Source organism: Hemitrygon akajei, chromosome 1 (genome assembly GCF_048418815.1).
Source record: "Hemitrygon akajei chromosome 1, sHemAka1.3, whole genome shotgun sequence".
Lineage (NCBI taxonomy): Eukaryota > Metazoa > Chordata > Chondrichthyes > Myliobatiformes > Dasyatidae > Hemitrygon > Hemitrygon akajei.
The window spans coordinates 154962123-154989753 of NC_133124.1; the positions used below are offsets into that span (position 1 = coordinate 154962123).

The following is a 27631-nucleotide window of genomic DNA, read 5'->3' on the forward strand; positions in this document are numbered from 1 at the left end:
GATGCCACTTGTAGGAGATGATGTATTTTGGTAAAACAAATTGGGAGAAATGGAAGATTTTATGTGATGCTGTATCAGTCTCCGAGTGGCATTATTAAGAATAAAAGAACACGGGCCATGGTGAGAAAAGCGGTGATTTACTGGATTCATATTGAGGTAATATTGGAAAGGATATTAAACTCTGAGATGTTTGGGGAATGATTAAGAAAGTGTGGGGATTTGTAAGGATTATTTCATTTCATTTTTAGAATCTTTTTATTGATACATAATCTTCTTCAGCTATAAAATGATACAAAACTTCAACAAGTTGATATATATACAATTAATAAAGCTGAAGAAAAAATAGCTTATCAAAATATATGAAAATGAAAAAAAAGGAAAAAAAAATTCCAGCATTGATTAATGGGGCAAAATGATTATTACAGAAACAGGGAAGGTTGTGTTACTGGCTGGGTCATTTGCTGTGATTTGTAATCAAGATAATTTAAGTGAAGAAGTTAAACAATGTAGGGATAAGTTTCTAAGTGAATACCCTGATATGTTGGAAGTCAGCTCTATCACTGATGTAGAGTTTTTTGTATGACTTTAATAAGTTTTTTATTAATGCAGGTCAGGCGCCCACAGGAAATAGTTATATTTGTAATTGTATGTAATTCTCTCTTGTGAAAATATTAACATTTTTGAATCTTGTTTGGAGGTTTGGCCATCTTCCTCCCTCATGAGAAGTGGCAGCAGTAGTGGCAGATCCCCATCTGATCCTTCTAGTTATGGACTTATTTCGTGAATGTCTCATGTAAACTGATGGAACAATGGAACGTATTAATAATGTATTATTAATAGTAATTGAGTGCTTGAGTTATATTTGGAAGGAGCGGTGATTTAGCGTTTCGTTAGAGTGGATTTTGGAAGGGTAAAATGACATTGGATTCAGTTTTAGGTTTGGAAGATGGTTATAGGAAAGCACAGTTAAATAAAGATGTAAATCAGTATTTTTTGATACTGAAAAGGGAAATTATATCTAATGGAAGGAAGGGCTTTTGATTAGGAGTAAGGGGAAGATTGTATAATTTTCCTCAGTTTTCTATATGGATGCAGGTATGGGTGGACATGTTATGTTTGTGTTTCCATAAGGTAGAGAATGGGACCCCACAAGTCAGTACTTGCAGGCCTTCATTATTTAATATGATGATTAATGATATTTTCTCAGAGATATGTACTCTGGTGGGTAAATCACTATATGCAAATGACATAGCTTTATAGATTAGAGGGAGTAATTTCACTTTCACTGTACAGAGGCTGCAATGTACAGTTAATAGGTCACACAGTGGGCAAATAGATGAGGATTTGAGCTTTCAGTCACTAAAACAAGTTATGTGTTTCACAAACAGGATTAATAGACCTGCACTTGATTTGAAATTATATAATTAAACTCTTGAGGATGTGTCAGTGGTAAGATTTCCAGGCATATGGAAATAAGCTGACATGGAAGCGCCATATCAGTAAAATAATTGATAAATATAAAGGAGCATTAAATCTCCTTTACAAGATAATGAACGGCATTGATCATGTGGATAGTCAGAGGCTTTTCCCCAGGGCTGAAATGGCTACCACGAGAGGGCATAGTTTTAAGGTGCTTTGAATAAGGTATAGAGAAGTCGGTGGTAAGTTTTTTCTCGCAAAGAGTGGTGAGTGCGTGGAGTGGACTGTTGGTGGAGGCGGAAACAATAGGGTCTTTTAAGAGACTCCTGGATGGGTACATGGAGCTTAGAAAAATAGGTAGTAAAGCCTAGGTAGTTCTAAGTTAGGGACATGTTTGGCACAACTTTGTGGACTGAAGTGCCTGCATTGTGCTGTATGTTTTCTGTGTTTCTATCTTCTCTGGCATCTATGTGTGTATTCTTTGGGCGCAACATGAAAATCTTTGTTGACCATTTATATTTGTTTAATTGGATCTGGTCTTGATTATGTCTGTGTGGCTTATGGATCAGCTTCATGGCCAACTTCAGTATGTTTGGATGTGATACAAGCACAGGCTTTAAGGTGGTGTTGTGGTGCAGTAAGGTCGTCTCCTGTTTTGGCTTTACTGATTCAAATAGGAAAATTTCCCTCACAATGACAGAGGTTGAAGTTGATTTTAACATACTGGATTAATTTGTGGGGCAACAAAATGATCATCCTGTTAAAGGTGTGCGAGAGGACTGTTGGGAACATCACAAGATGCAGGATTTTTGTTTTAGTTGGCTGGGTTCTTATCTCGCTGGGAGTATGGCTGGATTGGATGAGACAATATGTCCCACTGTAGCTTTCTCAGTCACCTCACCTTGTTTCTTCCAATGACTTCAGTTGATTTTAGGTTACACGATTGGATTTGGTTCTGCCTGAGAGTCTGTTGGTTCATCAGTATACTAATGAAAGTTATTATCATACGGTAACCATTTTTACAGATGGATCAAAAGATAATTTAACTGGGAATGTTGGCATGGCTTTTTTTTTTGTTCCTGAATTGCAGATAATGATGAAGAAATTATTTTCTGGCCTTTTATCGATAAACAAAGCAGAATTCATTGTCATCATTTTAGGGTTACAGTGGGTGCAGGAAATTGGCCCTTGCAAACTTGTAATTTGTTCAGAATCCTTTTGAGATTTAATGTCTTAAAATGGGTCTTTCTAGCAGTAGGTCAGATTTACTGAGGGAAACTCATCTAATGGTGTTTCATATACAAAGTTTGGTTTATATGTCTGCACCTTATGGGACCTGCACATCGCACTGTTGAGGGAAATGATGGGGTCAACTGTTTAGCAACAAACGCTGTTAAGTATTCAACTGTGGATATAGACCTTCCACTTAACACATCAGAAGCTGAGGGTTTGGTAGTGTTAAGAATTAGGGGCTTATGGCAAAATGTGTAGGAGAATGGACACCTTTACAGAATACATAGATTAGATTAGTTTTGATTCAACTTTATTGTCACTGTGTCGAGTACAGATACAAAGCCAATGAAATGCAATTAGCATCTAACCAGAAGTGCAAAAAAATAGTATTATTTACAAAATAACTGCGAATAAAAAGTAAGTTCTGCAGCATACAAATATAAAAGTACTGAGACAGTACAATATGGGTTCAATACTGCTTAGCGCTGTGATGTGAGGATTAGCAGGGTCACAGCCTCAGGGAAGAAGCTCTTCCTGTGCCTGCTGGTGCGGGAGTGGAGGCTCCAGTAGTGCTAACTGGATGGCAGGAGAGTAAAAAGTCCAAGGTTAGGGTGAGATGCATCCTTGATAATGCTTTTCTCCCTGCCCAGGCAACGTTTATAAACGTATTGTGTTTTTTGAAGAAGGGGTTAAAACAAGAAGGGAAGGAATTATTTTGACACGACTTAGAATTGCCCAGACTATGCCTAATTCTGCCTTGTACCTAGTTGGAAAACATCATTCTGTGTCGTATACATTTTGTCATTATGAAACAGTTACACACAGACTATTTCAGTGTGAAGCATATAAGGCTGAAAGAAATCAAATGCAGGCCTCAGGACAATCTTTGGGAAGTAGATAATTTTCATGTAAAAACTTTATTAAGTTATGGCAGTGACTTTAATTAAATTCACAGTATTGACCGGGAAAAGGCATGTGATAAGGGTAATGTCACAATTGTATCATGAGGATTTCAATATGCAAGGGGATTGGGAAAATCAGGTAAGTGTCGGATCGCAAGAGAGGGAATTTGTTGAATCCCATGAGACAGCTTTTTAGAGCAGCTTGTGTTTGGGCTTACTCTGGGAAAGGCCGTCTTAGAGTAGGTGTTGTGTAATAACCCTGATCTTATTAGGAAGCTTAAAGTAAAGGAACCCATCAGAGACAGTGATCATAATATAATTGAATACATACTGCAAGGAGAGGGATAAGCCTAAGTCACATGTATCAGTCTCGCAATGGAATAAAGGGAATTACAGAGGCATGAGAGAGGAGCTTGCCCAGGTGAAATGGAGGAGGATACTGCAAGGATGACAGCTGATCAGATGTGGCTGGAGTATCTGGGAATATTTCGCAAGGTAGATATATCCCACAGAAGTTCTCAAGTGGCAGGGGTAGGCAACCGTGGCTGACAAGGGAAGTTAAGGGCTGCATGAAAGCTAAGGAAAGGGCATAAAGTGAGTGGGAAGTTTGATGATTTGAAAGCTTTTCAAATCCAACAAAAGGCAACTAAAGAAGTGATAAGAATGGATGAGATGAAATATGACGGCAAACTAGACAATAATATAAAACAGGATACTAAAAGTTTTTTTCAGCATGCAAGGGAGATGAGAGGGAAATGATGCTGGTTTGGTAGTAATGGGGACAAAGAAATGGGAGATGAACTTATTGAACAATTTTCATCAGTGTTCACTGAGGAAGACAGAGCAGGAGTGATTGCCTTTTCTATTACAAAGGAAATAGTGCCATGCAAACTCAAAGGTCTTGAGATGGATAAGTCACCTGAGCCAGATGGACTACATCCCAGAGTCCTGAGAAAGAGCATATAAGGTAGCAAAAGTCAGTGAGATGTTAGACTGTTGGGATGCTTTTAAAATCCAACAAAAGATAACAGAAAATGCCATAAGATGGTAAAGATGAAATATGAGGGCAAACTAGCCAATAATATAAGACAGGACGCTAAAAGTTTTTTTTCAGTTACATAAAGAGTGAAAGGGAGATGAGAGTTGATATCGGACCACTGGAAAATGATGCTGGTGAGGTAGAAATGGGGGACAAAGAATTGGCAGATGAAATTAATGAGTACTATGCATCAGTCTTCACTTTGGACACAGCAGGAGTGAGTGGTTTTGCCATTACAAGGGAAAAAGTGCTAGACAAACTCAAATTTTTAAAGGTGGACAAGTCACCTGGACCAGATAGACTACATCACAGAGTCCTGAGAGAGGCTGCTGAAGAAATAGCAGATGCATTGGTCACAATCTTTCAAGAATCACTTGATTCTGGGATGGTCTTGGAGAACTGGAAAACTGAAATTCTCTTTAAGAAGAGAGGAAACAAAAAAAGGAAATTATAGGCCAGTTAGCCTAACCTTTGTGGTTGGGAAAATGGAGTCTACTATTAAGGATGGGGTTTTGGGGTACTTGGAGACCAATGATCAAAGAAGTCAAAGTCAGCATGGTTTCTGTCAAGGGAAATCATGCCTGAAAAATCTGTTTGAGTTCTTCAAGGAAGTAACAAGCAGGGTGGACAAAGGAGAGGCAGTGGATGTCATTCACTTGGATTTTGATAAGGTACCACACATGAGGCTGCCAAACAAGATTAAATCTTATGGCATTACTGTAAAGATACTGGTATAGGTAGAGGAATGGCTGACAGGCAGGAGGCAGCGAGTGGGAATAAAGGTGGCCTTTTCTGCTTTGCTGCCAGTGACTAGTAGTGTTCCTCAGGAGTCAGTATTGGGATTGCTGCTTATCACATTTCAATGATTTGGGTCATGGAATTGATAGCTTTGTGGCAAAGTTTGGGGATGTTATGAAGATAGGTGGAGAGGTAGGTACTGTAGTACTGAGGAAGCAACGCGATTGCAGCAGGAATTAGACAAATTGGAAAAATGGTTAAAAAAGTGGCAGATGGAATAGCGTGTTGGGAAATGTATGATAGTGCATTTTAGTAAAAGGAACAACAATACAGACTATTATCTAAATGGGGAGAAAATTCAAAAGTCAGCAGGGGTGCAGGGGGACTTAGGAGTCCTCGTGCAAGACTCCCAGATGGTTAATTTACAGGTTGTGTCTGTGGTAAAGATGGTAAATTCAATGGGAATAGAATATAACAGCAAGGAGATGATGCTGAGGATTTCGAAGACACTACTCAGGGTGCACCTGGAGTATTGCAACAATTTTGGGTTCCATATCTCAGAAAAGATGTGTTATCATTGGAGAGAATTCAGAGGAGTTTCACGAGGACGATTCTGGGAATGAATGGGTTAACATGAGGAATGCATGGGGATTTCACTGAAACCTATCAAGTGTTGAAAAGGCTAGATAGGGTGGATGTGGAGAGGATGTTTCCTGTGGTGGAGGTATCCAGAACCAGATAGCACAACCTCAAAATTGAGGTGAGATTTTTTTGAACAGAGGGAAGGAGGAATATTTTTAACAAGAGTGGTGAATTTGTGGAATGCCCTGCCACAGTCTGTGGTGGAGGCCAAGCCTGGGGGTTTATTTAAGGTGGAAGTTGATAGTTTCCTGATCGATCAGCCCATCAAAGAATACGGCGAGGAGGCAGGTGTACGGGGTTGAGTGGCTCTGGGATCAGCCATAATGGAATGGCGGAGTGGAGTCGATGGGCTGAATGGCCTGATTCGGTTCCTGTCTTATGGTCTTTCCAAGACTCATTTACAGACCCCGAGCGGAACCGGAGCAGATTTTCAGCCACTGATTTCCTTCCCAAATCCGGAAGAAAGGATAAAGTTTCCCCATGAATTTATTCCCAGTGAAGGTGTAGAGATGGGACTTGGTCTCTGCGTTGTAAAATGAAACTTTCCCGGACTCGTAACTGAGATAAACTCCCAACCTCCCAGGGATGGAATTGGTAGGGAGACGGTACTCAGAGGAGGTGTGTACACTGAACACATCATAATTCTGACTGACCATGCCAGAATTCCTTCCCCCCAGATTATTCTGCTGGGTCGTTTCATAATACCGCTTGATGATCCAGAATCCGGTCTCCGGACTCGGTCTGACCTCTCCCTTCCTCTCCACAGACTCAGCAGCGACTCCCAGACACCAGACCTGATTCCCTGTCACCTCCACCTCCCAGTAATGTATCCCCGATGTGAATCCCTCCGATCCCAGCACACAAGGCCAGTCTGTGAATCTTTTCCCGGTATCAAGGAGATCCCTCTGGGTCCCGGTCCATCTCACACTCTTCCGATCCACAGACACCTCGAGCTGTGTATGCGCTGTTTCCTCATCCAGGGTGACAGAGACTGGGGGGAGAAGCAGAGAATTAGAGAGTCCCCGGGGATCAGAAGGAGACTCCGGCAATGAAAGGACACTTGGCCTCAGGCACAGTCATTGGCCGACAGGAACTGTTTCTGGGGTTTTACCCAACTGCGGCCGATGGACAACTAATATCTCCCCCGCGGTTTTTCTGCTGGACAGAGAGTGGAGTTTTCCCAATCAACACACACAAAAGGACACTTTTGACACAAAAAGACACTTCAACTCAGTGGGTCAGGCAGCATGTGTGGAGAGATAAACAGTCTACATTTCAGGTAGACGTCTTCGCTCAAGAATAGAAATAAATTGGGGAGATAGACAGCAGAAGTGAGTGCGGGAAAGGGGCGGATTCAGATGGGAAGGGGGCAGGTGAATGGATTTAAACAGGAGGTCACAGAGGCTCTTCGGCCCAACTTGTTCATGCCGACCAACTTGCTGTGATGAGCTAGTCCCATTTGCCCATTATTCCTTTCCACCTTTCTTATCCACTTACCTGGCAAGATGTATTTAAAAACATTCTCACTGTACCCAACTCTACAGTTGATCAAGGGCCCATTGTGAACTTAGATAACCCTCTTCGCTGTCCACTATACCATGAATTTCAGTGTCACCCACAAACCTACTAACTATGTCACCTACATTCTCATCCAAATCATTAATATGATTATCAAACAACCCTGGCCCCAGCACCGACCTCTGCAGGTCACAGGCCTCCAGTCCTCTGTGTTTAAGAGACCCTTGGACAGACACATCAACAGGCAAGACACAGATTCACAGCAAGTTGGCAGCGGAGTAAGTCACCATTTTTCAGGAAAATTCAGTTTTTTTTTAACTGCTTGGGATAAAAGAGGCTCGACTGCACGGGCGCGTGACCTCAGACCGCGGAAGGTTTAAAAAGAACACTGCCATATCCAGTGGGCAGCGGAGTCAGAGGGTGCAGAGTGATAGAGCTTTGGCTCAACGGGCTTAGGCAGAAACGGGAAAAGGCTTCCTGCGACCGTTGAGTCTTGTAGTAAGGGGGTAAGTTACAGGTTTATTTATTTAGTAATAATAGTAGCATTAGAGGTATGTATCTAGGATTACTGTTGTGCTTGGAGTGCCAGATGTGGAGACCCTGGGAGACTCCCAGGGATTACATCTGCACCCGGTGCATTGAGATGAGGCTCCTTAAGGACCGTGTTAGGGATCTGGAGCTGCAACGATGACCTCCAGCTAATGAGGGAAAGTGAGGAGGTGATTGATAATACCTACAGAGAGATAGTGGACAGCACCTCTGTGACAGTCCCCCTCAGAAATCAATATATCATTTTCGATACTGTTGGAGAGGGTGACCTGACGGAGGAAGACCACAGCGAACGGGACTCTGGCACTCTGCCCTGTGCCGTGATCAAGAGAGCAAGGAGAAATGTAGTAGTTATAGTGGATTCCATAGTGAGGGGAACAGACAAGAGATTCTGTGAGCCGGACAAGATACCCGGATGGTGTGTTGCCTCCCGGGTGCCAGGGTACGGGATGTCTCAGATCGGGTCCAGAGTATTCTGAGGAGAGAGGGCAAGCAGCCAGAAGTCTTGGTACATGTTGATACCAATGACATAGACAGAAAAAGAGAGGCCATCCTGAAGGAAGATTACTGGGAGCTAGGAAGAAAACTGAAAAGCCGGACCTCCAGAGAAATAATCTCAGGATTACAGCCTGAGCCACGGGCTAACAAAGGTAAGAATAGCAGAATTAAGCAGATGAACGTGTGCCTAAGTAACTGGTGCAGGGGACAGGGCTTCAAATTCTTGGATCATTGGGATCTATTTTGGGGGAGGCATGACTTATACAAAAACGATGGGTTACACCTGAACTCAAAGGGTACTAATATCCTGGCAGGATTGTGTAATATAGCTGTGAGGAAGGGTTTAAACTAAGCTGCCAAGGGGAAGGAAACCAGGGTGTTAGATCCGAGGAAGAGGAAAATAGAAATAAGTCAAAGATACTGTGCAGCAAAGATGGCAAGAAGGACAGGCCGGTGAATAGACAGGGTAATTTGCTGTGCGATAGAAATATAGCAAAATCAATAACAGATACAGATCTAAATGTACTGTACTTAAATGCCCGCAGCATTAGAAATAAGGTGGATGACCTTGTTGTACAGCTACAGGTTAAAAGATATGACATTGTGGCCATCACTGAGTCATGGCTAAATGATGGATGTGATTGGGAGCTGAATGTTCAAGGATGCACAGTGTATAGGAAAGATAGGAAGGTAGGTAAAGGGGGTGGCGTGACCCTGATGGTAAGCAATGATATCAAATCACTGGAAAGAACGGACATAGGATCAGAATAGGTAGAATCCCTATGGGTCGTGTTAAGAAATGGCAAGGGTAAAAAGACACTAATAGTAGTTATACACAGGCCTCCAAACAGCAGCTGGATGTGGACTACAAGTTACAGCTGGATATAGAAAAAGCTTGTCAGTGGGAAAATGTCAAGATAATTATGTGGGATTTTAATATGAAAGTGGATTGGGAAAGTCAGGAAGTGTTATGTACCCGTGGGTATCTTGTACCTGTCACGTGACCATGATGTAATTGCGGCTATGCTGGGCATGAGGTAATGGTCTTCTGGTGGTGGAGTGATGTCATTTTCCCGCCAGTAAGAGGTCATGTGATAAGTTTTTTTTCAATAGGGTATAAAAGGAGAACCCCTCCCTGTGAGGTGGGGCAGTCCGTGGTTGAATTCGCCAGATATTCCCGTTTCGTTGCGTATTTCGATGTTGTGATGCAGTTTCATTTAAAAGGGGAGTTTTACTTTCTGTCTTAAGTCTCCAAGGTTATTGCTGGCAGTTTTGCTAAAGTACTGCCAGTTCAGCAGTCGGAGAGTGATGATTCGTCGAAGTTCGAGAAGCTAAAGGATCAAGGAAAGTTGATTTCGACGGTGAAACAGGTTCGACCTTGTTTGATCCTCATTCGGAAGGAATTCGTCAGCTGAGCCCATGTCAGTCCCTGCTGTAAGAGCAGAAAGGGCTGGGTGCAGAGTTTCGCCAAGGAAAGGTCAGTGCCTTTAAGCCGTTTCATTTTATTCATCGTAAATCCTTTGATCAAAGCATACTTCGACTGGGATAAGCATTAACACCACGAAGGAGAACTTAAATTATTTCAAGGAAAGTCTCTGCCAAGCGACTGTGTAAATTTTGGACTTTCGCATTACAACTTCTAAGAACTGTCTTTGCAATACTACTTTAAAGAACTGAGTTCGCATTTCTCACTTTAAGAACTGTTCGAGCTGCCGTATCGCAGCTGACTTCCGGTTAAGTTAGTCGTTTGTTTACTTTTGGGTTTTTTTTAGCAGTGTTTAATAAATGTTTTATTTGTTATAAAAAACCTGTCTCAGTCATATATTCATTGATGCTGGATCATAACAGAAGGTACTGGATCTCAGGAGAGGGAGTTTGTAGAATGCCTACAGGATGGCTTTCTGGAGCAGCTTGTCCATAAGCCCACCAGGGGATCAGCTGTTTTGGATTGGGTGCTGTGTAATGAACCTGAGGCCATTAGGGAGCTGGAGGTAATGGAACCCCTTGGAAGTAGTGATGATAATATGATTGATTTCAGTTTCAAATTTGAAAAGGAGAAACTGGTATCAGGTGTGTCGATATTTCAGCAGAACAAAGGAAATTACAGTCGTATCAGAGAGGAACTGGCCCAAGTTGATTGGAAAAGTAAGCTAGATGGAGGGATAGTAGAGCAGAATTGGATGAAATTCTTACAGGAAATAGAAAAGTACAGGAAATAAGGAAAGTGCAGGAAAAATATATTCCAAGAAAAAAGAAAATCATGAATGGAAAAATGGTACAAATGTGGCTAACGAGAGAGGTTAAGGCTAAAATAAAAGCAAAAGAGATGGCGTACAAGGAAGCAAAAATTAGTGGAAAAACTGAGGACTGGACATCTTTTAAAAACTTACAGAAGGAAACAAAGAAAGTCATTAGGAAAGAAAAGATGAATTATGAAAGGAAGTTGGCAATTAACATAAAAATGGATACTAAAAGTTTTTTAAAAATATATTTAGAGTAAAAGAGTGACACGGGTAGATATAGGACGATTGAAAATGATGCTGGAGAAATTATAATGGGTAACAAAGAGATGGCAGAGAAACTAAATGAATATTTTGCATCAGTCTTCACAGTGGACATTAGCAACATACCTGATAGCCAGAGGTCTCAGGGAATAAAATTAGGTACAGTCAAGATTACTAGAGAGAAAGTGCTTGGGAAGCTAAATGAACTAAGAATAGATAAGTCTCCTGGACTGGATGAGGTGCACCCATCGGATCTGAAGGAGGTGGCTTTGGAGATTGTGGAGGCATTGGAAATGATCTTCCAGGAATCAGTAGACTCTGGCACGGTTCCAGAGAACTGGAAGGTTGCAAATGTAATTCCGTTGTTTAAGAAAGGAGGGAGGCAGCAAAAAGAAAATTACAGATCTATTAGTCAGACATCAGTAGTTGGAAAGTTATTGGAGTCGATCCTCAAGGAAGAGGTTATGAAATACCTCGAGGTGCATGACAAGATAGGCCCAAACCAGCATGATTTCATGAAGGGAAGATCCTGCCTCACCAACCTATTGGAATTTTTTGAGATAATCTCAAATAAGATTGACAAGGGCTAGGCTATGGATGTTGTGTATTTGGATTTTTAAAAGGCCTTCGATAAGGTGCCGCATAAGAGGTTGCTTAATAAGATGTGAGCCAATGGAATTACAGGAAAGATATTGGAATGGGTGGAGCATTGGCTGATAGGCAGAAAGCAAAGGGTGGGAATAAAGGGATCCTATTCTGGTTGGTTGCCGGTTTCTAGTGGTGTTCCGCAGGGGACGGTGTTAGGGCCGCTTCTTTTTACAACGTATATCGATGATTTAGATCATGGATTAAATGGTTTTGTGGCTAAGTTTGCAGATGACACCGAGATAGGTGGAGGAGCAGGAAGTGTTGAAGAAATGGAAAGGTTGCAGAGAGACTTGGTCAGTTTAGGAGAGTGGGCAAAGAAATGGCAGATGAGATACAATATTGACAAATGTACGGTTGCACATTTTGGAAGAAGAAATAATCGGGCAGATTATTATTTAGATGGGGAGAAAATTAAAAACATCAGAAGTGCTAAGGGACTTATGGGTCCACGTGCAGGATATCCTAAAGGTTACCCACCAGGTTGGATCGGCAGTAAGGAAAGTGAATGCTATGTTGGCATTCATTTCAAGAGGAATAGTGTATAAGAGTAAGGAGATGTTGATGAGGTTCTATGGGACACCAGTGAGACCTCATTTGGAATACTGTGTGCAGTTTTGGGCCCCTTATCTTAGAATGGATGGACTAATGTTGGAGAGAGTTCAGAGCAGATTTATGAGGATGATTCCTGGAATGCAGGGGCCAACATATGAGGAGCGTTTGATGGCTCTTGGACTGTATTCATTAGAGTATAGAAGAATGAGAAGGGATCTCATAAAAACATTTCGAAGGTTGAAAGGGTCGGACAGAGTAGATGTGGAAAGGCTGTTTCCCTTGGTGGGTGAGTCCAGGACAAGAGGCCACAGTCTTAGAATTAGAGGATACCCATTTAAAACAGAGATGAGGAGAGTTTTTTTTTAGCCGGAGGGGAGTGGATTTATGGAATTCTTTGCCACATACAGCTGTGGAGGCCCAATCCTTGAGGGTGTTTAAGGAGGAGATTGATAGGTATCTAATTAGTCAGGGTATCAAGGGATATTGGGAAAAAGCCGGAAATTGGAACTAGATGGGAGAATAGTTTAGCTCAGTGGTTCCCAACCTTTTCTATGCCCCACACCCCTAGGAAATGTTTGATAAATGTTCGCACCCCCTACAAAAGCAATATCACTTTTGAAGATGAAGAAGTCTAATTTCTAATTTTTGAACCACAAATTGAACCACATACAATACTGCGGGTGAACAAATTGAACTTAAAAAGATAAGCTTTTAACTCAGTGCATAAAATGCAAATATAAATTGGGCAATTCGATTCTAATTTATTCAGGAAAAAATTATAAACAGTAAATTGATGAGACTCCTCAACTCTGAGGTGTAACTTCCCAGGTAACACTGATGAGAATCCTCAACGCTGACTCGGCCCCAGGAGACTGGAGTGTGCTTGGGACAAACGTTACTACCACTTCTCAAGGCACACTGGCAGCTGGCTGAGTGATGACTCGTGACTTGTCACTCAAGCACACAAGCCACTCTTTATCGTACCCCCTGAAATACCATCTCGCACCCCCCGGGGGTGCGGGCACCCCAGGTTGGGAACCCCTGGTTTAGCTCATGGTGGAGTGGCGGAGCAGACTCGATGGGCCAAATGGCCTGCTTCTGCTCCTTTGTCTTGTGATCTTGTGAGAAGGAGACTGACCTAATGCCGGCCAATGGGATGAATGTAGATGGGTAAATAGGACAGCACAGAGGTGATGGGTGGAAGGGCACATTTCTATGCTGTATGGCGATGGCTCTGTGACTTTAAATGTAGTGACTGAGACCTCAAAGTTCCCACTCCCCCCCCACCTTCCCCCCCCCCCCCCCCCGGTGCAGAGAATTCCAAACAGATAGTGACCCCTGACCCTTGACTCCTCAGACAGGGAGGAGTCCCTGTATCCTGCCTGCTGAGCCCTGAAAGAATTTTGTGCTTCCCTGCGATCTCCTCTCATTCTTCTAAACAGGGAACAGAGAACATAGAACAGTACAGGACAGGAACAGGCCCTTCATTCAATGTTCACATTCATTTGTGACTGTGAAGTGTGAAGTGGAGGAGTGTGAAGGTTCGAGACAATAAAGGAGGTGATAATGAGAAGCAGTAGGGGAGAGATGAACAGCAGATTGAACCAGAACCAGGTGGGGGAGGGTTGGAAAGCCCGTGGGTGAACTGTGTGTGTAGACGTAACGAGAAGCTGGAGGGGGACAAAGATGGGGGATGCGGCTCCCTTTGTCCCCTTTCCCACAACCCATCACCCACAGCCCCTCATTAGAACAGGGGATGAATTTGCACGGGTCCTGATGAAGGGTTTCAACCTGAACCATCAACTGGTTACTCTTTTCCATTGATGCTTCCTGGCCTGCTGAGATTCTCCAGCATTTTGTGTGTGTTGCTCCTCTTTAAATCTACCAAGCTCAAGAGTGAAATGACCTTTGCAATTTCCCGTCGTCCTGAATGATCCAGAATCTAGTCATTCTTCGAAGATCATTAATAATGCCTCAACATCCTCTTCAGCGACCTCTTTCCGAACACTTGGGTATAGTCAATCTGGTCCAAGTGATTTATCTACCTTCAGACCTTTCATCTTCCCATGCACTTTCCCTTTAGTAATAGCAACAACACTCATTTTTGTCTCCTGTCACTCTCACATTTCTGACACACAGCTAGTATCATCAAACACGAGGAAATCTGCAGATGCTGGAAATTCAAACAACACACACAAAATGCTGGTGGAACACAGCAGGCCAGGCAGCATCTATAAGGAGAAACACTGTCCACGTTTCGGGCCGAGACCCTTCTTCCCAGACAAAGCCCGAAACATCAACAGTGCTTCTCCTTACAGATGCTGCCTGGCCTGCTGTGTTCCACCAGCATTTTGTGTGTGTTGCTAGTATCATCAGCAGTGAGGATTGACACAAAATACTAAGCAAGTAACTCTCTGTCTCCTATTCTGATCTCTCCAGTGTCATTTTCTAGGGGTCCAATGTCTACTCTCACCTCTCCTTTACTCTTCACATTTTTGTATCCTCTTGTGTATTGTTGGCAAACTTTCCCTGATATCTCATCTTTTCTCTCCTCGTGGCCTTTTAGTTGCTTTCTGTTCATTATCAAAACCTTCTCTATCCTCCAACTTCATGCTAATTTTTGCTACATTTTATGTCTTTTTTTTTGCTTTTATCCTCCCTTGAGAATACTTCTTCATCTCTTGGATGTATCAAGCTTGTGCCTTGCCTTCCGAATTGCCCCACAAACTCCCATCTTTGCTGTTCTGCTATCATCCCTGCTCGTGTCCCTTTGCAATTTACTTTGGTTAGCTCCTCCTTCACGCCCCTGTAACTAACTTTACTCTAATACTGATACATTTGACCTTATCTCCCCCCCCCCTCTCAAAATGGGGGTTGAATTCTATCACTTTATGATCACTGCTTCCTAAAGGTTCTTTTACTTTAAACTCCCTTCTCATATCTGTTCATTATACAAATCCCAGTCAGACTTGCCTTTCTCCCATTGGGCTCAACCCGAAGCTGTTTAAAAAGCCATCTCACAGGCGTTCTACAAATTCCCTCTCTTGGGCTGCAGCAACAACACAATTTTTTTCAATCTACCTGAATGTTGAAATCCCCCGTTCCTACTGTCACCTTACACTTTTGACATGCCTTTTCTATTTCCTGGTGTAATTTGTACCCCCCTTTTTTACCCTGACTACTATTTGGAGGCCTGTATATAATTCTGATCAGGGTCTTTTTACCCTTGCAGGTTCTGAACTCTACCCACACTGATTTTATATATTTACCAACAGACCCTCCCCATCCCCTCTGCCTACCTGCCTGTCCTTTGAATACAAGGTGTATCCTTGAATGTTGAACTTCAAGCCAGGATTTCCTTTCAGCCACAACTCAGTGATGCCAACAATGTTGTACCTGCCAATCTCTACCTGAGCTACAACATCATCAACCTTATTCCATATACTGGTGTGTTCAAATACAACACACCAGTCCTGTATTCATCAGCTTACTCGACACTGTCCATGTGAGCTGAAACAAGATCTTTGATGTCAATGACAGACCACACTTGGGGTATTGTGTGCATATCTGGCTCCCCTACTATGGGGAGGATGTCATTACACTGGACAGGAAGCTTCAGGAGGATGTTACTTGGACTGGGGGCTTGGTTCAAAAGGACAGAGTGGGTAAGCTGGATCTAATCCCCTGGAGTGTAGGATGTTGAGGGATGACCCTTATCAAGGTATATAAATTCATCAGGGGCTTAGATAAGATGAGTCTCTTTCCCAGAACATGGGAGTACAGAGCCAGAGGGCACAGGTTTAAGATGAGGGGTTCATGGGATAACTCACAGAGAGGGAGGTGGGCAGATGGAATTCGCTGTTAGCAGATGCTGTAAAAACGGGTATAATTAAAACATTTTAAAATAACTTTAGACAAGTACAAAGATAGGAAATAGTTGAAGGGATATGGGGCAAACACACACAAACGGGACACGCTCAAGAAGACATCTTAATCTTGCAGATTGATGAAGTGGGCCATGGATTCAACATCTGTCAAACCCTTCTGAGATCATCCGCTTGAGGAATTTCACCCTGGAGTCTGTCTGTGAACTGTGGATGTGACGTCACGTCAGAGGTTCAGCTCAGTGCCACAGAACAGACAGACTGGGTAAGGACGGCAGATTTCAATCCTAAATGCGAATTTGTGCCTGTCTGTTTGACCGTGTGCCACACTGATTTTGTATGTGTGTGTGGTAAATATCAGTGTGGTGTGTGTACACATTGAAGGAGTGTGTGTACATTGAAGTATTTGTATGTCACAGTGTGTCATCACCTGTCTGGTGTGTGCTGACAATGTGTGACATGTGTGAGTTGTTTAAATAAATAAATTACTGTGTCTGAAGAGAATGGTTTCCAGGTTACTGAGGGAAATAACAGTATACATTGCTGAGGCTCTGACTACAATCTGCCAGTCCTTCTTGCGTATGTGTGTAGGAGCTTTGCCAGGCCAGTTATGTTGTGGTGTGTGCTTCTCCCGAGATGTCACCCTGACCGATGTCAATGCTGATTTGGTGCGTCTGGGCTCAGTCTCACAATGCTTCTATAGTTGTACTCTAGAGAGCATTCTGATAGGCTGCCTCAGTGTCTGGTATGAAGGGGCTACTGCACATGACCAAAAGAAGCTGCAGAAGGTTGTAAATCTAGTCAGCATCTTGGGTACTAGCCTACAAAGTACCCAGGACATCTTCAGAGAGCAGTGTCTCAGAAAGGCAGCTTACACTATTAAGGGCCTCCAGCAGCCAGGGCATGCCCTATTCTCACTGTTACCATCAGGTAGGAGGTACAGAAGCCTGAAGGCACACACTCAGTGACTCAGGAACAGCTTCTTCCCCTCTGCCATCCAATTCCTAAATGGACATTGAAGCTTTGGACACTACCACACTTTTTTAAAAAATATACCGTATTTCTGTTCTTGCACATTTTTTAATCTATTCAATATATGTATACTGTAATTGATTTACTTATTTACTATTATTATTTTTATTTTATTTATTATTACCTTTTTTCTGCTAGATTATGTACTGCATTGACTACTGCTGCTAAGTTAACAAATTTCATGTCACATGCCGGAGATAATAAACCTGATTCTGATTCTGATTCACGTTCTGATGGTTTCATAACCATGAGACAGAGGAGCAGAATTAGGCCATTTGACCTTTCGAGTCTACTGCGTCATTCAATCATGGCTGATCCTTCTTTCCCTGTTCAGCCCCACTCCCCGGCCTTTTCCCCGTAACCTTTGATGTCGTGTTCAATCTAGAACCTATTAAGCTCTTGTCTAGACTTCCCTACCATGGGAAACGTCGTTGCAACTTCTATCAACACACAGAAAATGCTGCTGGAACACAGCAGTTCAGGCAGCATCTGTAAGGAGAAGCACTTCTCCTGCACTTCAACTTCTATTCTGTCTTGGTCTTTCAACATTCGCAAGTTTTCAATGAGATCCCCGCTCATCCTTCTAAATTCCAGCGAGCACAGTCACAGAGCTATCAAACATTCCTCAGAGCTATCAAATGTTCCTATGATAACCCTTTCATTCTCAGAATCATCCTTATGAACATCTTCTGAACCCTCTCGAATGCCTGTACATCTTTTCTCAGATGAGGAGCCCAAAACTGTTCACAATACTCAAGGTGAGGCCTTGTAAAGCCTCAGCATCACTTCCCTGCTCTTGTATTCTAGACCTCTTGAATTGACTGCTGACATTGCATTTGCCTTCCTCCCCACCGACTCAACCTTCAAGTTAACCTTCAGGGTGTTCTGCACAAGCACTCCCAAGTCCATTTGCATCTCAGATTTTTAGATTTTCTCCCCATTAAAAAAAATCTGCTCATTATTTCTGCTATCAAAGTGCATGACCATGCATTTTCCACCACTGTATATCATTTACCACATTTTTGTCCATTCTCCTCATCCAAGTCCTTCTGCATCCTACCTGTTTCCTCAACACTACTGGCCACTCCACCAACCTTTGTATCATCTGAAAACTTGGCAATAAAGCCATCTATTCCACCAGTGAAATCATTGATATACAGCATAATAAGAAGCGGTACCAACACTGACCACTGTGGAACACCACTAGTCAATGGCAGCCAACCCGAAAAGGATCCTTTTATTCCCACTCACTGCTTCCTACCAATCAGCCAATGTTCAAACCAGGTCAATAACTTTTCTATAATACCATGGCTCTTAACTTGGTAAGCAGCCTCAGGTGTGTCACTTTGTCAAAGGCTTCCTGAAAGTCGAAATGTGCAATATCCACTACATCCCCTTTATCTAGCCTACTTGTAATCTCCTCAAAGAATTCCAACAGATATGTCAGGCAAGATATTCCTTTCAGGAAACCATACTGACTTTGTCCTATCTTGTCCCATGTCAGCAAGTATTCCATAACCTCATAATTATCAATTGACTCCAACATCTTCCCAACCACTGAGTTGAAGCTAACTGGTCTATAATTTCCTTTCTGTTGCCTTCCTCCTTACTAAATGAGTGGAGTGACTTTTGCAAGTTTCCAGTCTTCTGGCACCATGCTAGAATCCAATGATTTTAAAAAGACCATTACTAATGCCTCCACTATGTCTACCACTACCTCTTTCAGAACACTGGGATGAGTTCATCTGATCCGAGTGACTTGTGTAGCTTTAGGTCTTCCACCTTTTTGAGCACCTTTGCCCTTGTATTAGTAACCACTCACCTCTCTTCCCTCAGCCCCTTCAACATCTGCCACACTTCTAGAGTCTTCCACAGTGAAGACTGATGCAAATTACTCATTTGTTCATCTGCCATCTCTTTGTCCCCTGTTATTATGTATCCTGCCTCATTTTCTAGCAGTCCTATATCCACTCTCATCTCTATTTTTTACTTGAAAAAAACTTTCACTATTCACTATGAAAATGTTTGCTAGCTTGCTTTCATATTTCATTTTCCCCTCTCAATGATAATTTTAGTTGCTCCCCGTGGTACTAAAAAGCTTCCCAATTCTCTGTCTTCCTACTAATTTTTGCTTTGTTGTACGCCCTCTGCTTTTGCTTTTACATTACCTTGTCTTCCCTCGTCACTCACAGTTGTACTATTTTGCCACTTGAGTATTTATTTATTTTTGGAATACATCTATCCTGCACCTTCATCATTTTCCCAGAAAAGCACACCATTGCTGCTCTGCTATCAGCCCCGCCAGCATCTCCTTCCGATTTACTTTGGCCAACTCCTCTCTCAGACCACTGTAATTTCTTTTACTCCTCTGAAATATTACAACATCAGACTTTACTTTCTCCTTATCAAATTTCAAATTGAACTCAGTCATGTTGAGAGCACTGCCTCCTAAGGGTTATTTTATGTTAAGTTCCCTAATCACCTCCGGTTCAATACATATTCTCCTAGTTGTCTCAACGTCAAACCGCTCTCAAAAGCCATCGCACAGCATTCAACAAATTCACTCTCTTGCAACCAACCTGATTTTCCCAATTGACCCGCATGTTGAAATCTCCCATAGGAACATAGAAAGCACAATACAGGCCCTTCGGCCCATGAAGCTGTGCCAAACATGTCCTTACCTTAGAATATACCTAGGGTTTCCCATAGCCCTCTATTTTTCTAAGCTCCATGTCTCTTAAACGACCGTATTGTATCCGCCTACATCACTGTCGCCAACATCCCATTCCATGAACTCACCACTCTCTGCGTAAAAAAAAAACTTACCCCTGACATCTCCTCTGTACCAACTTCCAAGCACCTTAAAACTGTGCCCATTACTATCATAATATTGTCCTTTTCATGTGCCTTTTCTAATTTCCTGTTGTAATCTGTGATCCACATCCCAGCTACTGTTGGGATGCCTGTATAAAACTGCCATCAGGGTCCTTTTTACCTTTACATTTTCTTAACTCAACCCACAAGGATTCAACATTTTCCGATCCTACGTCACATCGTTCTACTGATTTACCAGCAGAGCCATGTCACCCCCTCTGCCTTCCTTCCTATACCACCGAAACATTGTGCAACCTTGGACATTCAGCTCCAACTACAACCATCCTTCAGCCACGATTCCGTGATAGTCACATCATACCTGACAATCTGTCAAAGAGCAACAAGATCGTCCACCTTATTTTCAATACTCCGTGCATTGAGATAAAACACTTTGAGTACTGTATTTGCTACCCATTTTAATTCTGCATTCCTAAAGCACTGATACCCTGCTGGCTGAAATTTTGTCCTCGCTGCTGCCCACCCTTCCTGACAGTCTGACTGCACGCTATCTCTGCTTTTTTTTTTACCATCAATCCTATCCTGAGTCCCTTCACTCTAGTTCCTACCCCCCGTCAAATTAGTTGAAACCCTCCCCAACAGCTCTATCAAATCTCTTAGCGAGAACATACCTTCAAGATCGGCAGAGGTGGGGCAAGTGAAGGAGTGAGTGCGGGGATTGGCTGAGAAGGTAAGCTCTTGGGAGTCTGTTTTTTGTTGTTTTCAGGAGCAGGTGATTTAAAAACTGGTCGGGACGGGCCTGTAACATATACCTTCAAAGTGGGCAGAGGTGTGGCAAATGAAACGAATTAGTCAATTTATCAGCCAACGAAAGCAAGGTTTGCTCTAGGGGAGTGGCCCTTGTCGAGGGAAGTGCCTTGTGAGAAAAGTGTGAGTCTTTGGCTCGAGAGTCTTCGGCGAGGAGGCTGAGGGAGGAGACTACGCCACAGTTGGAGTGGGTGAGAGGTGGTGAGGAGATGACAGGTAAACTGATTCAGTGTGATGCTTGCCTGATGTGGGAGGTCAGAGACACTGATGGTGCCTCAGGCTGCTACAACTGTGAAAAATGTGTCCAGGTTCAGCTCCTGAAGGACCGTGTTGGGGCACTGGAGAGGCAACTGGATGACCACAGGTTCATCTGGGAAAACAAAAGCTTTCTGGACAGGACCTACAGTGAGGTCATTACACCGAAGATACCAGAGGAGAGAACGGGGGCGACAATGAGGAAGGGATGGATGCTGGGAGTACAGGAGACCCCGGGGGATGTGCCACTTGAAAACAGGTTCACCCTCTTGGAAGCTGTCGGGACAGAAGTCACTGCCAGTCTGAGAGGTGGACAGGTCTGCGAGTCAAAAATTGGCACTGAAGGAAAGCCGAGGACGTCAGGAAGAGCCGTGGTAGTAGGGGACTCCATAGTGAGAGGTACAGAAAGGGGTTTCTGCGGCAACAGGCAGGATTTAAGGATGGTGTGTTGCCTCCCTGGTGTCAGGATCCAGGTCACCATGGACCGATTGCAGGGCATCCTCAAGGGTGAAGGTGAACAGCCGGAAGTGGTAGTGCATGTCGGAACAAATGAAGTCAGGAAGGAGAGGAAAGAAATTCTGCAGCGTGACTTCAGAGAACTCGGAAGAAGGCTGAAAAGCAGAACCTCCAGCGTGTTTATCTCCGGTTTGCTTCCAGATCCTCGTGCTGGTGAGGGCAGGAACAGGGAGATAGGGGATCTGAATGTGTGGATGAAGAGCTGGGGTGGGAAGCAGGGATTTAGATTCTTAGACCACTGGGATCTGTTTTGGGGTCAGGATGAATTGTACAAAGGAGACAGGTTGCACCTTAACAGGTGGGGGACCAGCATTCTGGCAGGCAGGTTTGCCACTGCTACACGGGTGTCTTTAAACTAATAAGGGGGGGGGGGGGGGGAAGAGGAGACGAACTGGAAATATAAGGATGGAGTTAAAGGGAAAGAGAGAATAAGAAAAGTTAAGAAGATGACAGAATTAAAGCATTAGAACGCTCAGGAAGGGATCGGAGAGTATGGCCAAGTGCAATAGGGATCGATGAGAGAAGCGAGGCGAGTAATGGATTAAAAGTATTATATATGAATGTACGAAGTATAAGAAATAACATGGATGAGCGTGAAGCTCAGTTGGAAATCGGCAAGTATGATGTTGTAGGAATAACAGAGACATGGTTGCAAGAGGACCAGGGCTGGGAAATGAATATTCAAGGGTATACGTCCTTTCGAAAGGACAGACAGGTGGGCAGAGGGGGTGGGGTGGCTCTGTTGGTGAGGAATGAAATTCAGACCCTTGCAAGAGGTGACATAGAATCAGGAGATGTAGAGCCAGTATGGATAGAACTGAGAAATTGTAAGGGCAAGAAGACCCTAATGGGAGTTATATACAAGCCCCGAAATAGTAGCCTGGATATAGGGTGCAAGCTGAATCAAGAGTTAAAATTGCAATGTTGCAAAGGTAATGCTACAGTTGTAATGGGGGATTTCAACATGCAGGTAGACTGAGAAAATCAGGTTGGTACTGGACCCCAAGAAAGAGAGTTTGTGGAGTGCCACCGAGATGGATTCTTAGAGCAGCTTGTACTGGAGCCTACCAGGGAGAAGGCATTCAGTTAGTTTCAGTTAAGTTCTAACTAACATTTCAGTTAGTCCTGACGAAGGGTCTTGGCCTGAAATGTCGACTGTACTTCTTCCTATAGATGCTGCCTGGCCTCCTGAGTTCTACCAGCATTTTGTGAGTGTTGCTTGAATTTTCAGCATCTGCAGATTTTCTTATGTTCATGCCTTGGCGTGTTAGTACAGTGTGCCTGGGATCAGGACACAGTGGTTCATCTGCCAGTCCCATGTATTGGTTGTATTGTGACCCTGTGCTGGTGTGTTCAGGGGTCTGACATCTCCAGCTGACCATGTGACAGTGATGCCTCCCAGTCAGTGGGGTTGATGTGAAATAAACTTCAGTTCCCCAGTATTATAGCCAATCATTGCTTCAAATTAGAACTTAATTCAGCAAGGAGAAATTAATCTTTGTAAATTTTACCTTGATTAATGGCATCTGGTGTTTCTCTCAACACTGTGTTCAACAAATAGGGGTGATCGAACTTTTCAAACGGTTGGGCCTCATCTGTCACTGACAAATTCTGGAGTTTGTCATTAAAGCTGTAAATATTAAACAGCTGGTTATAAACTGCAATTTTGAACTATTTTATAAATTCATACTGGTTTTCAGTAAAGAGTATGTCCTACCTCCTGTTCCGATGAGATTCTGCCTGAAATAAATAAAACACAAGTATGAATAGACTTAGAATTACTGTCAACATCTTGAATTTTATCCAAATCATTACAAGTAGTTAAAAATTTCCAATCCCATAGTCACACACACACATGAACAATACAAAACTATGGGGTCAATTACAGGGAACGTTTCTGGAACTTAAACCATTACTGAGAGGATGAAACTTACAGGAAAACGGATAGGTGTGCATTTTGATCTGGGTATGATGTCAGGATGATAAGATGGAAGAATGTATGATCAGTGATGGATTTGGTTGTGTACAGGTGGAGAAATTATTTATCTATTTATGGGGAGAATTGTGGGAGATGAAATTCCAGATTGATTTTGATAAATCCCATAAGAAATTTAGTGAAGAAGATGTGGAACTCACTGCCACAGGAGAGGTTGAGGCAGAACGGCAGAGACTGAATGCAATAGGGAAACAGGATAAACACATGAGGGACCATGGGGTTCGGGGCACTGTTGCTGGGTGTGGAGGAGGCTTGTGAAGCAGAGAAATTGACAGGAGAAGATGGACTGAATGGCCTGTTTATGATGGAGAATGGGATATAATCCCATGTGAAACTGATCTGGAAAAAGTAGAGAGACAGTGAAAGTTTCTGTAATCTGATGGAAACCGGATCTGGAGGACAAGTCTGATGTATGGGTCACATTCTTTGCTCTCAATAATAGACAGAGAGACCCTCACACCCACCGCACCAGACACACACACAGCCTGTGACTGGAACTGGGTGTTAAAGTGAGCTTTCGAGGATATTTAATCTGGTAATTAAGGACACAATCAGCAACTTTGTGTTAGGATCAGAGTAAATCATTTCAGAGAAGATTGCATTCTGTCCTGGGATGTACAGAAGTTGTAGAAATCCAGTTTTGGGAAAACAACAACCCTGAATAGTTGTATCAATTGTCTGGTGAGAAACAGTTTACTGCCATTTGAAAATGCTGTGTGTAGGAGCAACGTATGTTTGTATTGTATTGTTTTCTGTGTTCCCTGTTTATTATGGTAGCTAGTCACGTGAGTGGGGGCGTGGTAAAAAAAACAAGGGGAATAAGTTATGTATTCGTACTTTATTCTGGGCAGTTTTAAACTGGAGACAGACGGATATCACATTTTTTATTGACTGCTTTGTTGCAACTTAATTTATGATTAATTACGCTGAAGTTTCATCGCTTCAAGATTGTATGTTGCTAATAAAGGATCCAATACATGTCTTGGACATTTTGAAATGTCATTATTATAGTGGCTGGGGGTGAGTCATACAAGTATAACTACTTGTGCGAGGTCGCCAGCAGTGGCAATTGATTTGTTAGAATTGGCTGCTGTGCTGTGTTTATTTCAAATATACCACTGTTCATTTAGTGTCCTTTGACAGGAACAAATTGAAATATAATCCCTTACCTTCAGAAACATCACACTGTCATTTTGATCCATCTGTTCCTTTAATTTTGAGATTTCCTCCTGAATAAGCCTTATATCCTCCTGAATCGCATGAAGATTTTTCTCCATTGGATTTAAAATCTTCTCCTCTTCTTTTCTGAGATCCCCGAGTAAGCTCTCCTCTTTTTCAGTGATAACCTGACGCAATTTGGCAAACTGGGATGTGATGTGGGTCTGAACGCTGTTGGACTGTTCCTGTCGAATGAAAGGTGAAGATTAATTTACTGTATTGCTGTGCTGTATTTCCAGCTGACGTTAAGGTGAGCATTCTGTCCATTAACGTCCATGCTAGTTCTGAGACATTCCTGTCAACCCCATTCGCTCATATTTTCCTGAAACCTATTCTCCCTCATTGACCCATTAAGTCTCACCTGGTTCATATTCAACCTCCCCCACATTCACAGGGTTGATTGTAATTCACCGTTCATCCAGCATGTCTCTGGGGTGTGTCTGAAACTGTCGTGGTCACAGAGAGAACACGCAAACTCCACACAGACAACACCAGGAATCAAGATCGAACCCAGGTCACTGGATCTGCAATACTCTTATATTCTGCATTAAAGGGAGCAAAACTATACAGTAATAGCAGAAATTCCGCTCAGGAAGCTCACCCGAACTCCGGAAATCTTCTCTTCCTGTTGCTGCTCCTTTTCCTGGAGGTCTGATTTCATTTTTGTGAGAGAGTCTAAGGAAGATTTTAGCTGATCCTGAAAGTCAGAGTGCGAAGGTAAAATTTTTTAAAAAGTGGAACAAAACGAACAGGCGATCAAACCCGATTATCGCACAAAATGCCCGAGGAACTCAGTGAGTCAGGCAGCATCTACGCAGGGGAAATAAACAGTCGACATTTCGGGATGAGACCCTTCATTGGGACTGGGAAGGAATGGGACAGAAGCCAGAATAAAAAGGTTGGGGGTGAGAACCAGCTGACAGGTGACGGGTGAGACAACGTGAGGCGGGGACGTGGGGGAGGGTGATCAAGTGAGAAGCTGAGAGGGGACAGGTGGAAGCGGCAAAGCTGGAGAAAAAGGAATCTAATACGAGAGGACAATTGACCATGGAAGAAACGGGAGGAATGCAACTGATGAGGAGGGTGGAGGTGCAGGAATCAGATGTTGCAATTGTCCCGCTCGCAGGTATCGGTGCCAGGAGGGAGATCAGTGGAGAGGAGCGAGTAGAGAGCGATCCCGACAGACAGCAGTGAGTTGTCGGAGTGGGGTGGCTGTGGGATGTCCGAGGGAAAGATTTGCTTGGTGGTAGAATACTGATGGAGATGGCGAAAGATGCGGAGAATGATATGTTGGTTATGGAGGCTCGTGCGGTGGTAGGAAGGACTTCAGAGATTTAGTTGATGAATTCGACTTAGTTTTACCGTGCACATTTTAACAGCTTCTTTAATCGGCTTGAAGCGGTGCTCTGTGTGTTCCTCCGCATCTCTGCAGATCACACAGATCAGTGTCTTGTCCGTTTCACAAAACAGCTTCAGTTCTTCCTCATGTTCCTCGCAGTGAAGTTTACTTTCCTTCCCTTTCGGATTCAGGTTTAGATTTCGGGCTTTTTCAGCCAGATTTGCTAAAGCCCGATTGACCCTGAGGGTGCTGTCGGCAAACACCTCTCTACATTCCGGGCAGGAGTTTCTCTCCTCCGTTTCCCAACGCCGTGTGATACAAGAGCGACAGAAGTTGTGTCCGCACTCCAGTGTAACCGGATCGGTGAAGAAATCCAGGCAGATGGGACAAATTGCCTCCTCGGTTAAACTCTCGACCTGATGTTTCGAAGCCATGCTGCTCCCAGCACTTCCTGATTCAGAATGCTTTCAGTTTCGGCGAGCTGGGGATCCCCTGCAGTACCGCGATTGTCCACTACACGCGCTGCAGACTCAGGGAATGAACATTATTTAACAGCATGTCTTGACTCGGAAGAAGCCTTGGTAAATTCCATAGCAGGGTGGGATCAGAAACACATTAAACAGGTGGAAACAGAAATGAAAACTTGGACTGACCAAGCTCGGCTGCAAAAGGAGGTTTGGGCATGGGGCTACCAATCCCATCCCGTAAAAACCCATTGAGACAGAAACGTCAACTGAATCTCCACAGGCCTCATCCCTGGGATCGGAAGGACCTTCCCCCGGAAGACGATTGAATTCATATGGTGAGAGGAGAAGCCACAGGGCCGATCAACCTTCGCCCTGGTCAAAATGGTGAAGGGGAGAAGGGAAGGTGTGGGAGCAGTTCCTGAAACCTGGGGAAATCAATGTTCATGCTGTCAGCTTAGTGACTAGGCAGCCGGAGTATGATGTCACTCCTCCAACCAGGGAGTAGTAGTCTCATCGTGGCAGGAAGGGAGGCATATTGGACTGGGAATGGGGAGTGGAATTACAATGGGGAGCTAACAGGAGATTCTGTCCATAAGACCATAAGGCATACGAGCAGAATTGGGCCATTCAGCCCATCGAGTCTGCGATACCAGATCCCACTCAACCCCATACACCTGCTTTCTCGACACTTCCTTTGATACCCTTACCAATCAGGAGACTCTCAATTTCCACTTTAAAAATACCCAGCGACTTGGCCTGCACCGCATTCCACAGATTCACTACCCTCTGGCTAAGAAATTCCTCCTTACCTCTGTTCTAAATAGTCACCCCTCAAGTTTGAGGTTATGCAGTCTAATTCTGGATACCCACACCATGGGAGACATCCTTTCCACATCCACCTTATATAGTCCTTCAACGATTCGGTAAATTGCAATGATTCCCCCCGCATTTTTTTAAATTCCAGTACGTACAGGCCAAAAGCTGCCAAGCACTTCTCATATGTTAACCCCAGAATCATCATCGTGAACCCGGAATCATTTGTG

At 43.3% G+C, this 27631-nt stretch overlaps 1 protein-coding gene across 1 annotated transcript; it reads right to left on the bottom strand.

Annotated features, from left to right (window-relative positions):
* Positions 1-3822: 3822 nt before the first annotated feature.
* LOC140731617 (zinc-binding protein A33-like) lies at positions 3823-26567 on the bottom strand. The gene is made up of 6 exons (XM_073053185.1): positions 26145-26567; positions 25384-25479; positions 24734-24967; positions 23286-23308; positions 23080-23198; positions 3823-6964 (listed from the first exon to the last, which is right to left on the bottom strand). Exons 1-6 carry the CDS (start codon positions 26553-26555, stop codon positions 6372-6374), a joined length of 1476 nt encoding a protein of 491 aa, XP_072909286.1. The 5' UTR covers positions 26556-26567; the 3' UTR covers positions 3823-6371.
* Positions 26568-27631: the final 1064 nt, after the last annotated feature.

Coding starts and splice junctions, on each gene's coding strand:
- LOC140731617 (XM_073053185.1), bottom strand. CDS start 26,555: ATGGCTTCGAAACATCAGGTCGAGAGTTTAACCGAGGAGGCAATTTGT. Junction 24,968..25,383: donor AGAAGATTTCCGGAGTTCGG/GTGAGCTTCCTG, acceptor TTCATTCGACAG/GAACAGTCCAACAGCGTTCA. Junction 23,199..23,285: donor GAATCTCATCGGAACAGGAG/GTAGGACATACT, acceptor TAATATTTACAG/CTTTAATGACAAACTCCAGA.